Below are 14707 nucleotides of genomic sequence, written 5' to 3'. Positions count from 1 at the left end.
TCTGGTGTGGGGAAAGGTGCTGGAGGCTGAATTAATCACCAATGGCCAATGATTTCATAAGCCATGCCTGCATAATGAAGCCACCATAAAACCTTACAAAAAAACAAGCTTTGAAGAGCTTCCGGGTTGGAGAACACGTGGAAATTGGGGAGAGCAGTGCACCCACAAAGGGCGTGGAAGCGTCAAGCCCTTCCCCCTACCTTGCCCTGTGCATCGCTTTTATCTGGCTGTTCCTGAGTGATAGCCTTTTATACTAAACTGGTAAACTAGTGAGCAAATGGGTTGCCTGAGTTCTGTGAGCCACCCTAGTAAATTAATCAGAGCCAGGGAGGGGGTTGCGGGAACCTCCAATCCTCAGCCAGTTGGTCAGAAGCACTGAAAACAACCTGGGTTTGGAATTGGCGCCTGAGGTGGAGGGCAGTCTTGTGGGACTGAGCCCTTTACCTATGGGATTTGATGTCTGGGTAGACAGTGTTAGAACTGAGGTGAATTCTCAGACACCCTGCTGGTAATACATTATTGAAATTAATTTCACATTTGGCTTTTCATATTTTTTAATGTGGTTACTAAAATTTTAAAATTACATATGTGGGTCACATCTGTGGCTCAAATTTAATTTTTCTTGGACAGTGGTGGTCTAGAATGACCACCAGTTTTGTGCTCATATAGTCCAAAAGGAAAGGAAAAAAGCATTTTTTTTCTAAATGCAGTGAAGAATTAGGAATTTCTTAAACATGCATATGCAAACCAAAAATAAATTGGGCAAAAGATTATTTTTTGGAATGCAACATACCTTCCTTTACCAAGAACATATTAGATAAAGATAATTTTGGCAATTGCTTTTAAATTTTCCCTCCAGCTGTAGTTAATTGATTCAATCTGCAATCAAAAGTCTAAGACCAACTAACTGCTCTAAAATAGAGTTAAATGGGCAGTTGAGTAATAGTGCTTTATGGTATAGTGATTCTATATGTAGTTTCAGTTGTGTTATTTGTGTATTACACACACACAGCCACTACAAGCAACGATGAACAGGAGCTAAAGCAAAATAAATGTTTTTTGCGATTGAACACCTATTAGGTGCTGGACCCTTGGCTGGGTCTTAGGGCTGCCTAGTGGCCACTGTTGTCCAGACTGGGGCTGGGGAAAAAGATTAAGAATTAATATGCAGGTAGCTATGCCGTGATGATGCTCCTTACTGTCAAAGGTATTAATTATGTCCTTGGAGCACAGAGGAGGAAGCAATTAACTTTCCCCAAGCAAGAGGAAGAGGAACACAGAGGGAAGATGTAACCTGTGAACCAGACTTTAAAGAATGAGGGGAAAAGGATGTGTTGGGTGTAGGCAGTGCTGACACCTGGAAGCTTTTGCATACGTAATATTGTCAATGTTTCAAACAGAAACTTATAAAAATATCCCAAATTAACTTAGTTATTTGAAGTCCTTATCGACATCAAACCTGCCTAACTTCAGAAAAGAAATGGCCAATTCATGTTTAGCTCCTAACTAAAGGTGTTATATCACGCCCAGCACAAGCGCTGTTTCCACCTGGGTGAGGGGACCCATGACCTCTGCCTGACCTACATCTCCCTCCTCCTTGCCTTTTTTAAAACAATGAGCTAGAAGTCTCAACCATTCCACAAAACTTGCCCTGACGTCTCTAATCCATACTTTATTTTTACCCACTCTGACTTTAAATCATTTCATTTCTGTGCAAGTCAATGCTCTTCCCCCCACCACCCCACCACCAAAGCCACCAAATAGTATTTACAGTGGACAAAAACAGCGGTGAGGGAGAGGGAGTTGTCTGAATTTGAGTAAGTGAGGCTAGAGGAATCAATAGGAATAAGATAAATACTTCCCTGCAAGTTGAATTATGTGGTAATATTATCCAACTACTCTAGTGCTTTATTAATTTTTTAGATTTTATATTAATACAACTTATCATTTTTCTTTTTCTTAAACATTTTTTATTGAGTTATAGTCATTTTACAATGTTGTGTCAAATTCCAGTGTAGACTGCAATTTTTCAGTTATACATGAACATACATATATTCATTGTCACATTGCGAACATAACTTTTCAAATAGGTCTCTTCTCATATACTGAAGAACAGGAGTTTGGCAATAGCCTTCTCTCTCTTCCCCATGAATAGCATTGATTTATCTAAGGAGAAGATATTGATACTGAAATACCAGTGAGTAAAAAAATGCTTTTGTGTTCACTACTTCTATTCTGAAATATTCTGATACTTCCCTATTTGGAATCATTGGATCAGAACATGGAGGTATACTTTCTGATTAATAAGAACAAACTGATACAATACTAATATTTAAAAAAAAACACAGTGGGTGTTATCAGGTTACAAAACACAAAACAATAGCTTGTATATTTTTAGGCTGTTTGTAGTTTACATCTACTAGAAAACATTAACGTGTGCCACACCAATCCAATTGTATCTAGAGTGGCATGCTTAATTCTGGGTGCTCTCATTTTAACTACTTTTTGACACAGAAGAGAGCAACTAGGAAAGTAACCAAGAAGTTGGCCTTAAAATTCTCTCTTACAAATTTGAGCTGAATAAATAGAAAATGCATGGCTTGGAGGAAGGGAAAAAAAAAAAGATTAAGCAGGGACATAAGAATTGTTTGCAAATGCTGGAGGGGCTGCAGAGAGATTCAGAGAGATCAGAGTTTTTCTTTCAGTGTCAAAGATAAGAATTAAGTCTAGAGGTGACAGTTGAATGCAGTCAGAATCCAGGTCAACGTAGGTAATGACTTTCTAAGTGTCCAGCCTGATGGTGAGACCCCTCTGTGGGAACAGGCAGACAGGAGATAGGTGGTCATAATTCAAGACTGTTACAGGAGGATCACTTTATGGGAGGGGAGGCATGAAAGGTGAACGAGATAACTTCTCAGATTCCTTGCAAGGAACTACAGTAGACTTTATTCCCAGCTCTTCACGAAGAATGTATTTGATGTCAAAATATAACTACCAATAGGTGGCGCTGTTCTCTTACTGTTTGCCGGCAGCAGCCCGAGCGTGGATTTTCTTTGCTGAGACTACACCTACAGCTGTCAAGCTGCGATGAACCGCTGTCGGCATTACAGTCTTATTTTGAATTTTCTGGAGTCATAATATCAGTGAAATAAAAGTGGGTTTAGAAGTCAGGTAAGTTTCGGAACAAGACACCCTTTCCTTTGCACAGCTGTTAGGACTTTGCAGCAGCTGCCACTTCTTGAAATGCCTTCATCCAGCCTAGTTCTCCTGGAATGTCTAGATTTGGTTTTTAAAGCAAAGCAGAGGCAAACTTGTCATGGTAGCCCACTCCCTTGGATCAGACCCTGCCTCTATTGCTCTTTTCATCATCTTTGTTCCTTCCATAAATTCCTTAAAGACAAAGCCTTGTAGTGATGACATCATATTCTTCTACCCCCAGTGTGGGGCTTAACTCTTCAGCGGTGCTCAATAAACGCTTCTTTTATGAATAAACAGATTTAGTCCAACCTATTCATTGTAGAAATACAAAAATGAAGGACCATAAAAGTCAGCCAGCCAGTATGCACTGATTTTGGAGAGGAACCCAGCCCAGGTCTTCTATTACCCATACAGATGGGTTTTTGTTTTTTTTTTGAGTTTGATTATTAGATAAAGGTAGGAGATTTATTGCTGTTTTCATCCGAAAAGAAAGCACCTGCACCTCATGAAACAGAGGACTCAGCAAGGAGACCGTGACTTGGGCCCAGCCATCCTATTGCAACAGTTCGGTTCCTCTCAAGGAGTAGCCGAGGCAGTGCCCAGGGAGTGGTAAGTGGAAGTTCACCTTCGTGCCGGCCCACACAGAACGTTTTCAAAGGGAAATAGAACGTACAATGGAAAGCTTTCTATGTAAAGTCTGACTTTAAAACAAATAGACTAAATGAAATCTTGATGATTAGTTAAATCCCCAGGAAGCAGGGAAAACATTTTAGTCATACAGAAAATATGTAACTAAGAACAACTCTTTTTCCACCTCTTTCTCCAAACAAAGCACAGCTGCTGGAAATGCCAGGGGTGCCTAGGACAGGGCCACATACACCTGGAGCCACTGGCTGAATGCTTGCTGCTTGGCGGAGTCAAGGCTGCAGCTTCTATCTGCCACCTTCAGCTTCTAGACAAACGCAAGACAGAGATATTCTAAATAGAGCACAAAGTCACAGAATTTTGTTTTTCTTGTGGAGTCCCAGTCAAATGACTTGAGTTTTATGGGATCTCAAAACAACCAGTCTCTATGTCCAAAGTAAGACATGGCCAAAGATGATATAATGTACTCTTTTCTAGAACAGCAAAATATTCATTAATCAGTTTATCTACTCTTAGCCTCCACCCAAGGGCATTCCTAGACTGTGAGCTCTCAGAGGGCAGACCTATGTTCTAATAAATCTTTGAACTCCTAGGCCTTTGCACAGTCTGGGGCATTGATCTTCTGAAAAATATTTGTTAAGTGTGTCAAATGAGCAACTGTGTAAACTTAACCAGATTCTAAAGTGTTTCCTACTTAACACCAAACTGAAAAAACTTTCAAGAAGTTTCAAGTTCCCAAAGTCAGCAAAAGGCCTTCTTGGGTATAAGCACTGTTTGGAGTTTCCTTTCCGTTCATCAGAGAAAAAGCATCACTAGAACAGTGGTATATGAAGTAGAACAGTGCTGTCATACAATATATATGTGGTAAAATGCCTCCTGGGAAATCCTTTCATGGCAAGTTTATTTTTAAAGCATCCTTTGCCTGGCTGGTAGCTTTTCTACTAGCTTTTTTTTTTTTTTTTAACTATCTTTTCTTATCTAGTCCCTTGAACATCTAATTCAGCTCAACTGAAGTATTTCTCGAGTGCCTACTGTGTGGTAAACTATGCCAGGTTCTCAGAATACAAGCATGAAATGAGATATGCTCTTTGCTCTCCAGAGACTTGGCCCCCGCTCCATCATCCTCTTTCTAGCAAAACTATCAGGCCCCAAACTCACTGCAGCTGTGAAAGAAGGGTAAGACATCTTTATTAACTTACTTTTGAACTTCTCCCCAGGGCAAAACTGCCATAAAGACATTAATATACCTTCCAAAGTGAAAGAAACTTGCCCTTATGTAAATTAACCATTTGTCCATGGAGAGGCCCACTGAAAGGGCCAGATGAGACGTTAGTCAATCGTAGATTTTGGACGCTAGTTATAAGATAGTCAGAGCTCCGGGGACCTGAGCTCAGAGCACAGTGTCTCAGACATGCGTCAGCATCACCCTGATGGCTTGTGAAAGCAGGGGATTCTGTGCCTCACCCTCAGTGTGTGATTCAGATAGCTGGGGTGGTGGGCTGGAGAAGTTCTAGCAAGTTCCCAGGTGAGGCTGATGCTGCTAATCCAGGGACCAGACTTTGAGAACAAATAACCTCAAGAAATCACTACGAAAAGTGTGATCCTGCTCCACTCAGCCACCAAGGTCAGGACAGAAATGGTAACTTCTTGAACGCAGGTTTGGGATATCACACCTTTAAGAGGACTACCACCTTTTCATTTTACATTGCCTCCCAGACACAGCCTTTGTGCTACAAACAACTGCACACTATTAAGATTTTTAGGTGTGTTTAAGGTTTTGAAGGAAGCTAGAGAGATAATCTCTAAAATACTAAGAATATCTCCTTTACGTGGGGCTTCTAAGCTTTTAATGAATTTTCACATTCATTTTCTCAATTAGGTTTCACCATCTTCCTGTGAAGACCAGCACAGTAGATATGGTTTAACACATCTGACAGAGGAAGAAACTAGGTCTAGTACCATTAGATGACTTTATTAGTAAGCAGTTCAGCCAAGATGAGCATTTGGATCTCTTAATGCTTACTCAGCTTCAGGTAATAGAAAAATCGAAACTCTAGGAATCTCTTCTCTTCTTGAAAACAATTTATCTTAACCCATGCCTAAGTGCAGCAATTACACTCAATTCAAACAGTATCTGGATTAATTCCATGCAATTAAATTAAATTTTTCTCTGGAGGAAAAGCAAATAAGATCATGTTGGACCTCTGTAGTTTTAACTATAAAGTCAGAGGACTGAGGAAAGAACCTTTTATTTCTAAAACAACTGGATGCAAATGATTTTATCTAAGGAATATTTAACATTTACTCACTATAACATTTAATATTTAATAATAATGTTTAACTTGACTCACTTGATAAAGTAAGAAGAACATACTGAAGTTGCTAATACAGTAGGATCAGTTTGTCCAAACACCTTTATTCATAGTGTGCCCAAATGTGGTTCTATTGTCAAGAAAAGATGGATCTTAAAGGAAGGTAGATCATTGAAGGAGTCAGTAAAACACCATAGTCAATTGGCTTTATGACTTACATGTGACTATTTTAGATAAATAGACATCCATGCCTTTAATAAAATTATCCCTGAAAATGCGTGTTGCCAACAGTATTGCTTTATGTACCAATACTCTAGTACAACCAATACTAACATGTGAACAGACCAGCAATTTTATGGATTTCTCAATATATTCCATAGATGGGGGCTCTTTAGTCACACTGCCATGGTTTATTACTGTCCAGATATCATCCTGGTATACTTGTGTCACTTGATTGATACTATGTCAATGTTTCCATTACAAAATTCTTTTTTCATGAATTCATAACATAGTCATAAAATTCACTATGACTAGAAACTTGGCCTTGGAAGGTTCAAGCTGAGACTATTTGTGATGCCAGACTTCTTTCCACTATACCACTTAAATAAAATTATTAAGATACTGATTCCTAGGACATTCAAATTGAATAGATGGGAAAAGCATCAAAATTTTGGGAGAAAAGTTCTGATGTGAGAGCACAAAAATCCTGACGAGCAAATACAAAGTATATGCAAAGTTGCTCAGTAATTTTCACTAGGTTTTTGATAGGCATGGCTTTTATTCTATCTAATGAATCCAACAAACAATGGAGATTTTATAAAGGATTTGATAGATGTCTAAAACCAAGGGATGAATGATGATAAAATATTAACAAAGTAATGTGTGTGATTTCTAGTTAATTTTTCCACAAATAAAATAGCTCTTCTTTTAAAAGGGTAAAACTAGATGTCAAATAAAAAACATTAATCCTATAGAAGAAAACAATGAAGGAAAATTCATAAAGAAACAGGCAAAATAAAATTAGTGACAGAAAGTCTAAAATTAGATTCAGAGAAGTTTGAGACAAGAAAGCAGGAAGATGGAACAGTTGCCCTTTGGTATCCACAGGGAACTGGCTGCAGGACCCCTACGGAGACCAAAATCCACAGGTGCTTTAAGTCCCTCATATAAAGTGGCATAGTATTTGCATATGGCCTACACACAGCCTCCCGTATACTTTAAATCATCTCTAAATTATTATGATTTGGCAAAATCAACTTTTGCTTTTTGGAAATTTCTAGAAATGTTTTTTCCTGAATATTTTCAATCTCTAATTGGATCTGTAGAACCCAGGGATATTGAGGGCCAACTGTACAATGCCAGCTGGACTCAAGTCCAAAAGGTAACAATGTAAGTAAACACCCTGAGATGGGTACTAAATGGGAGATGAGAAGGGAGATAGTTTTCAGCTGTAATATTCACTTGATTTTTGCATACTTTCTTCCTTGAGAAATTAGGAAGACTCTGAAGCAGTGTTACCCCAAACAGGTATCTTAGAATCACATTTCTCTGAAATGCTCTCTCAGAGAGAAAGTGATCCACTCTTAAGCAGATTCACTAGTGTTTAAAGGCCCTGAAAGGTCCCAAAGCAAAGAAAACCGTTCATTTTTTCTCCAGCTTATTCGACCATGGAATGCAATTTTATGTAACACCTGTTAACATTTTCTAAAGACCCTCTTTTATAAAAGTTTCTCTTAGAAAATTAGATCAGATTATTAGAAATAATAGGTTTTGAGATGAGTTCAGTATGTTTGAAAAATTGTCTGGCAAAAATATCCTGATGCCCATTTCTTCCATTTATATACAAGGTTGGACTTGCTTTCTTTAAAGCCTCTTCCAAATACAAAATTATGTAATTCCAAAATGCTTAAGAGCAGGTTTGATATTCACAGCCCTATTTAATTTTTAGAAAAATCTGAAGTGGCTCAATCAAGTGCTTATAAACTTCCACTGATTAGATAAAATGTCTGTAACTCTTTTAATATTTTCTGAATTTTATATATATATATATATATATATATATATATATATATATATACACACACACACAAATATTCCCTGAGTGAATTATCTGCTTAGGGGATTTTTTTCATTGACCCCCATGGTTTCTTGGTCTCTTTGAGTATGTCTAACTATGCTAAAAAGCTAAATTGAAATTATTTTCTTATGTAACTCATTTTCTTTCTCCTTTCCATTAGCATAGATAATCAAGAATTCATGGTATTATGGATTTTTAAACGTCAGAGATTGTAAAGCTGTCTTGTCTATTACAGTAAAAACTTCATTAAGGGCTATCAAGTATTCAAAGTAGAGTGTAATTCAAAGCAGCTGCACATCCAGCTCCCCATCTCCAGATGTACTATTGTCCTTTGAATAAACACATCAGATAATCTAATGCTCTTTAATTTTAAGCCTCATTTCTAGGTGCCAGAAATTTTAAGGTAATTCTGTTTTAGTAAAGTTATTATATCCCCTTGCCATCAAACCCATCAAAAATGATGTGTTCCCATGCATTTCACAGGGCTGGCTCCTACTGGAATGATTATTCAGCCCTCAGTTATATCTTTCCCAAATGTATATATATTTTAGCCTTGTACTTTAGAAACATGTCAAATGATAGTTATTCATTTTTAAAGATTTTTGGTCATAGAAGGAAAGACTCTCCCCTTTCTCACTGAGGGAAAATATTCACATTTGAGTCCATCTTTCCTCAAATTTCTTTTCTTTTTATCTATGAAGTCTGTGTGGTTTTTTAAAAAGGTGACACATATCCACTGAAATGCAATCTTTTTGTAGTTATATGCCGAAAATTAAAATAATGGTAGTTTCCTAATAAGAACACATGTGCTCTAATCACTGTTCCTAAATAGGTTAAATTCATGATTAAGAAAAATAAGATTAAGTGACTATGGGAATGATGAGAAACTAATGAACACAAAGTATGTATCTTAAAGGATCGAGCCAGGAGAAAACCTCATGTAAAATATTCTTTTTTTTTTATTATTACTACATAGAAGCCAAGGACAACTTAAACTAAGATGAAAATAAAAGCTGATTTCATATTCCTCTTGTCTTCCTTCAAGACGTTGTGTTTTTCTACAGCTGAACTTCTCTGTCATCAATAATTTTGTAAATTACCTTTTACAAAGGGAAAGATAAAACCTTTCTTTATGTAAACCCTCACACATCACAAAAAGACTCAGGAGCGCTCCAAACTTACGGTTTTGGCAAACCAACAGCATAGCGTTGAGGGAGGAGAAAAGGGTTAGCAGAAAGTGTATTTAGGATGAATGCCACCCACCATCAAGTAATAGTTTAAGTAGAAAGTAATCAGAGGGAGACCACAGCAGCTGAATTTCAACCAAAGATATTCTAGGTTCAGAACAATAAATAATTTTAATCAGGTATGTTCCAAGGAGCAAATAGGGCTCTAAGCCTCTAACTCAGCCTGGGTAAGCACTGGGAAAGTCTGCTGGAGCAGCACGCACTCCACAGACACGGCACGCACCTGACTTCCCATTAAAATCTGTCGCATCCCTTGGTACAGGGAAGCCCATATGTTGTGAAACCTAGACACTACGGACTAAAAAACATACCTAATTTGTTAATGCAGACAGCACCTTTCACCTACATCAGAGCATATGTCACAGGACGAAAGGTGTTATGGAAATGCTGATAATGGATAAAGGAGAGAGACACACATGAAAGCCTCAGCACCTTCCTAGAGTCCTGCCTTATTAGAGCCAAAACTGCTGTATAGTAAGTCTTTTCAGTGTGGTAGTAACTAAACACTTTTGGAAGGGGTCCAATGCGAACCACCTCTCCAGGAGTCTCCAGTGTAGTAACAGGACACTTAAGCTTCCACAAGAACCAGTGTCTACATTTGATAAATAAGTCATTAAGACAGTCTGTAGGATGCTAAAGGAATTACTTTTCTTATCAGGGCACGTAGCCTTGTATATATGCTTCAAGCTGCAATTCATCATTTCAAGGAACTTCTGGCCTCCGTATCAGAGTTTATCATTTGCTGGTATAAGACTGCAGAGAGGCTGATAAGGGACGCTTTAAAATTATAATGCAAGGAATGAGTTGAAGCCAGAAAGTAAACGGGGCCTGAGTTATTCAAAGCCTTATTCTTCTCCCACTCATGGTTCCCTGATCCTAAAACAAACCTATAAAACACTATACAATAGATGTGCATGAAACAAACTTCTATTCCACCTCCAAATCTTGTGATTCATACTAAAATGAAATTTGCTGATACCAAAAATACTATTCATCTCTTGGGTGCCTCAGCAGCTTCTTAGGAATATTACCAAGAAAATGAACATCGAGGTAAGAGTGATTTGAGTACCTTCAGTATTGCCACCTGCCTTGCCCATTCAACTTCCTTCCAACTCTTGCTTCTCCCACCCTGCTCCTTCATCGAGCTCTGCCCTCAGAGTGGCACTGGAGTAAACAGGGCATTCACTGGTGTGGTCAGCTGTCAGGACAGCCTCCTCAAGTGGCTGGCATATGATGGACAACTCAGAGCAGGTTTCTGTTTCCTTAGTAGAGGCCAGCTCCTTATAGATCATGCTCGTGGTTTTAAGAAGCAAGTGAAATCTGGTTCAGCTCAGACTCTAGCTAAAGACTTCTGCATTAGAAAGCATAATTCACATTTATTGTAAATGTCATCATGCCTGTGAGCTCCAGAGTGTATTTACAGTGTCAGACTAGGGCTTTCCTTGATGGATGCTTGCATGTTCCTCTTTTCCAGGAGTCCTGCATATCAAAGCTTTGGGAGATTTCTTTCTAGTGATTCTGACAGAATTGATAGAGCAAGCGTGAGGCATGGCCTCCTTACTTGAAGATTCTTGGCTATTTTTCAAGGGTTCACTGAAGACAGGCTTTGCAGTTACATTTCCCTTTGTCATGAATGTAGGTAGTGAACAAAAAAAGCCTGGTGCATCCTCAAAGCATAGAAACCGAGTTAGTGTCCAGGAAACTTTCCCTCAAGCTGTTAGCACAAGAGAGGCAGGCTGTTAGTGTAAGTTATTCGCCTCACCAAGGGGGCCAGGAGAAACCGTGTTAAGCCATGAATTTCAGTCGGCAGTGATCTGTGTGTTGAAAAATGGGATGAGCAGATTTTCATCGGCAGATTCCAAGAGGTGTTTACATCTATGGCTGCTCACCTCCCTCCCAACTCCTCCCAGGGTGGGTGGTACAATCCCTATTTGCCCAGATGGCTTTTAAATAATCGAAACACCCGAGCACCTGGTTTAGTTTGTGTTTGCCACCAAGGGACTATCAAGTGGAAAGCGTCAAATATCCTAACACAGAGACCGTGAGTTAAGAGAGAGTGCAAAGTCTGGAGAAGCGACGGTCTACAAGGCGACGGGAGCGCGTGTAATTCAAGTGTGACTTTTCTCTCTGGTGCCCTGGGGTTGGCATAAAATGACATCTGCCTTTAAGTAAACATGGCTAAAGCCCAGTCCAAGGGAATTTCCGCTGACCGACTAAAGAAACACCGGCACAAGGTACCCCAGAGTTGCCCCAGACACCCAGGGCAGGAGGACTCCGGTGGGCGGCGAGGTGGGGGAGCCCTTGCTCCACGCACTTTCTCCAGCCGAACCCCCTCCAGGGCTGGGCGCCCTTCTCTCCACTTCTTCCTCTCGATTCGGACTCTATAATTGGGCTGACTCACGGGCGGAATGCGGGATGGGACTGCACCGAGGGGCTCGGAGGGCAGCTGGGGGCCGAGGGAAGGTTTCTAGGCATCACAGGTCAGATGAGGAAGCTGCGGGGGTCCCAGGAAACATCTGGGGCGGGACCACGGAAAGGGGGCGACTCGGGCACTCACCTGCTGCTCCGGCTCGAAAGCTGCGAACTGTGTTGCCCTCCCGCAGGAGCTGGGGCCGCAGGGGCGGAGAGCCCAATTCGGAGGACCCTGGTGTCCGCGCTGTCGCGGCTCTGTCACTGCCGCTGTACCTGTCGTAGAGTCGCAGCATGTGCTCTGACACCTTGTCGTGCGGCTGCAGCAGGGGGTCTGCGCCACCACCTGCGGTGCGGTCACCCGGCACAGCCTTGCGGATCCCCGGGAAATGCTGCTTGAGTGTCTGTCCCCGCGCCAGGCTCACGCACAAGCAGCCCAGCCATAGACAGAGCAGTCTGCGCGTCCCAGCCATAGCGAGGTCCCGGCACCGCGCGTCTGCTGCCGCGTCCCGGGGGCGGGGGGGTGGACCCTCTAAGGCGCGAGGGGCCCGCGGCAGAGCCAAGGGCTGAACTCACAACTACCTGGGGCAAGGGGGCCCGGAGCGCGGACGCTGCCTGAGCAGGACAGCGACAAGCCCCACTTTTAGCGCGGGCCGATCACGGACCGGCAGGTGGGCTCTTCCCGGGCAGCGGCGAGGACCTCACCAAGCGCAGGGCGCTGCCAGGACCGTCTCCACTCGGACGCCGAAGAGCTGAAGTCGCGGCGTGTGTGGCCGGGGTGTTTTCGGATCTGTCCGTACCCTCTCTCCCCGCTTTATTTTCGGGAACAGCCTGCCGAAGCGACCGCGCTGCGCACGGGGACTAGCGCTGAGTCGGGCGCAGAGCCCGAGCGGGGTTGAGCGCCGCGGGCCGGAGGGCGCTCGTTCGCCTTTTGCAAGGATTGGAGCAGCCGCGGTGCGGCCGGATCGAGTTTTGAGTGTGTGTGTGAGTGTGTGTGTGTGTGAGTGTGTGTGTGAGTGTGTGTGTGTGTGTGTGTGTGTGTGCGTGCGTGTGAGGGGGTGGGGTGGGGGAGAAAGAGAGAGGGAGAGGGAGAGAGAGAGAGAGAGAGACTTCGTTCCCTGGCTGATGTGTACAGTCCGCCGCCAATCTCACTATCTCCCTTGCGCTCGCTCGCAGGCAGCTGGGACCCCTCTATAGCCAGGAGCGAAGGGAAGAGGGAAGTAACCGGCAAACTAGCAGGGGAGGGAGGGGAAAGAAGAGGAAGTAGGGGTGGGGGTGGTTGGGAAGAGGAGGGGGTAAAGGAGACGGTCGAGGAAGAAAGAAAGGGTAGAAGGGAGTGGGTGTTATTTTTTAATCCCATCAAGAACTCTGGCTGTTTCCTGGCCAGCAAGAGAGCAGAGGAAAATAAACTTCTTCCTGGATTCTTTCTCCTTTGCTTCCAAATAAAATCGAGAGGTGCACACCATCCTCATTTCCTTTCCTGGGCGTCTCCTGATCCAGGTTGCGGACCCTGATCTGTGCTGGGTTGCCATCTCTCCTTGTCTCTCTGAGAGCTTACCCATCATAGCTCCTTCTCTTCTGCATCTTTACTTTGCATCTCCCTCCTCGTCAGGAGAAAGATACGGTGCCAGTCAATCCCGTCTTAAAACAAATAAACCGACAAGCAAACACACCACAAACACTCACCTACCCCTACTTTCCCCCTCAAGACGTTTGTCTCCAAGATTGCAGGCCCTGGGGAAACAGAAGGACTTCTGGGAGACGCTGGAATCCACAGCCAGCTTAACTCTGAGATCCTTCCTCACCTTCTCTTCCCTGGGGGTAAAATGGTGACTAAACTACTGGCTAACAGTTTACTGCTCACTTATCATGCCCTAGGTATTCATTGTTCTTTTTATTTCAAATGTATTATCTTCGAAGGAAGCCCATTTTACAGATGAGGAAACTGAGACAAAAGGATACTCATGGATGGCAGAGCTGAGCTTCAAACTCAGGGAGTCTGGTTCCTGGGCTCAGGTCCTTAATCACCAATCACCACACTATTAATAATGAAACTAGCATTTAAAAAAATTAATTGAAGTATAGTTAGTTACAATGTGTCAATTTCTGGTGTACAGCACAATGTCCCAGTCAATGAAACTACTATTTAAACTGAAGTTTCAGTGTCACAGTCCACATAAACGTTCTTAGCCCAGTGTCTGGCCTGGTGCAGTGAGGACTTCAGTAAATGTCTGTTCCAGCTTGTCTGTTCCCTAGTGGGAGCACAGTGGGGTTTATGGAAAAGAATACAGGCTTTTCGATCACACTGGGCTTCCAAAATTCTGTCTTTTTTTTAAAAGGTCAATAAGGACACATCCCTTTTAGAGTTTTGTTTGGATGACATTAGAAAACAGTGCTAAAGTGACTGGCACACTGACTAGCCTGTAGTAGGGGCTCAATCCCTTTTTATCCCAAACTTATCCCAAGTGCAGACTACATTCTCCGCACTCAATCACTTTTCAACCCACTGCGGTTTACATTTTGCCTTTGGCCACCCCTGGAACTGTGCTGCAGATAATAACACAAACTTCAAGGGTGGTTGTGAGGATTAAATGAGATCATGTGTGTGATCTTTGCTTGCATAAAGAACATAATAGCTTTTGTGATTAATTATGAAGACCCAGTTTCAAAATTCAATAGGCCCTGCAAATTCTCTCCCTCTTTGATTTGTCCCTGTGAATCTTTGGTTCTTTCCCTCTCAGTTCTGTGAGCTGCCTTCTCTTTCTAGGCCTGCCTTCAGGGCTTTCTCACATCTTTATTCCCTGCGCTGGGAGGATGCC

The 14707-nt window shown here is 42.1% G+C and overlaps 1 protein-coding gene across 1 annotated transcript in view; it reads right to left on the bottom strand.

Moving 5' to 3' along the window:
- Positions 1-13150, bottom strand: part of BMP3 (bone morphogenetic protein 3) — a 28747-nt gene extending 15597 nt beyond the window's left edge. Inside the window, exon 1 of the mRNA XM_031432702.2 lies at positions 12037-13150. Within this exon, the coding sequence (XP_031288562.1) occupies positions 12037-12361 (325 nt within the window). The 5' untranslated portion in view covers positions 12362-13150. The remainder of the gene's footprint in view (positions 1-12036) is intronic.
- Between the last annotated feature and the right edge of the window lie 1557 nt (positions 13151-14707).

Source organism: Camelus dromedarius, chromosome 1 (genome assembly GCF_036321535.1).
Source record: "Camelus dromedarius isolate mCamDro1 chromosome 1, mCamDro1.pat, whole genome shotgun sequence".
Classification (NCBI taxonomy): Eukaryota; Metazoa; Chordata; class Mammalia; order Artiodactyla; family Camelidae; genus Camelus; species Camelus dromedarius.
The sequence above is the reverse complement of the archived record's forward strand: the minus strand, read 5'-3'. Positions and strand labels throughout refer to the sequence as shown.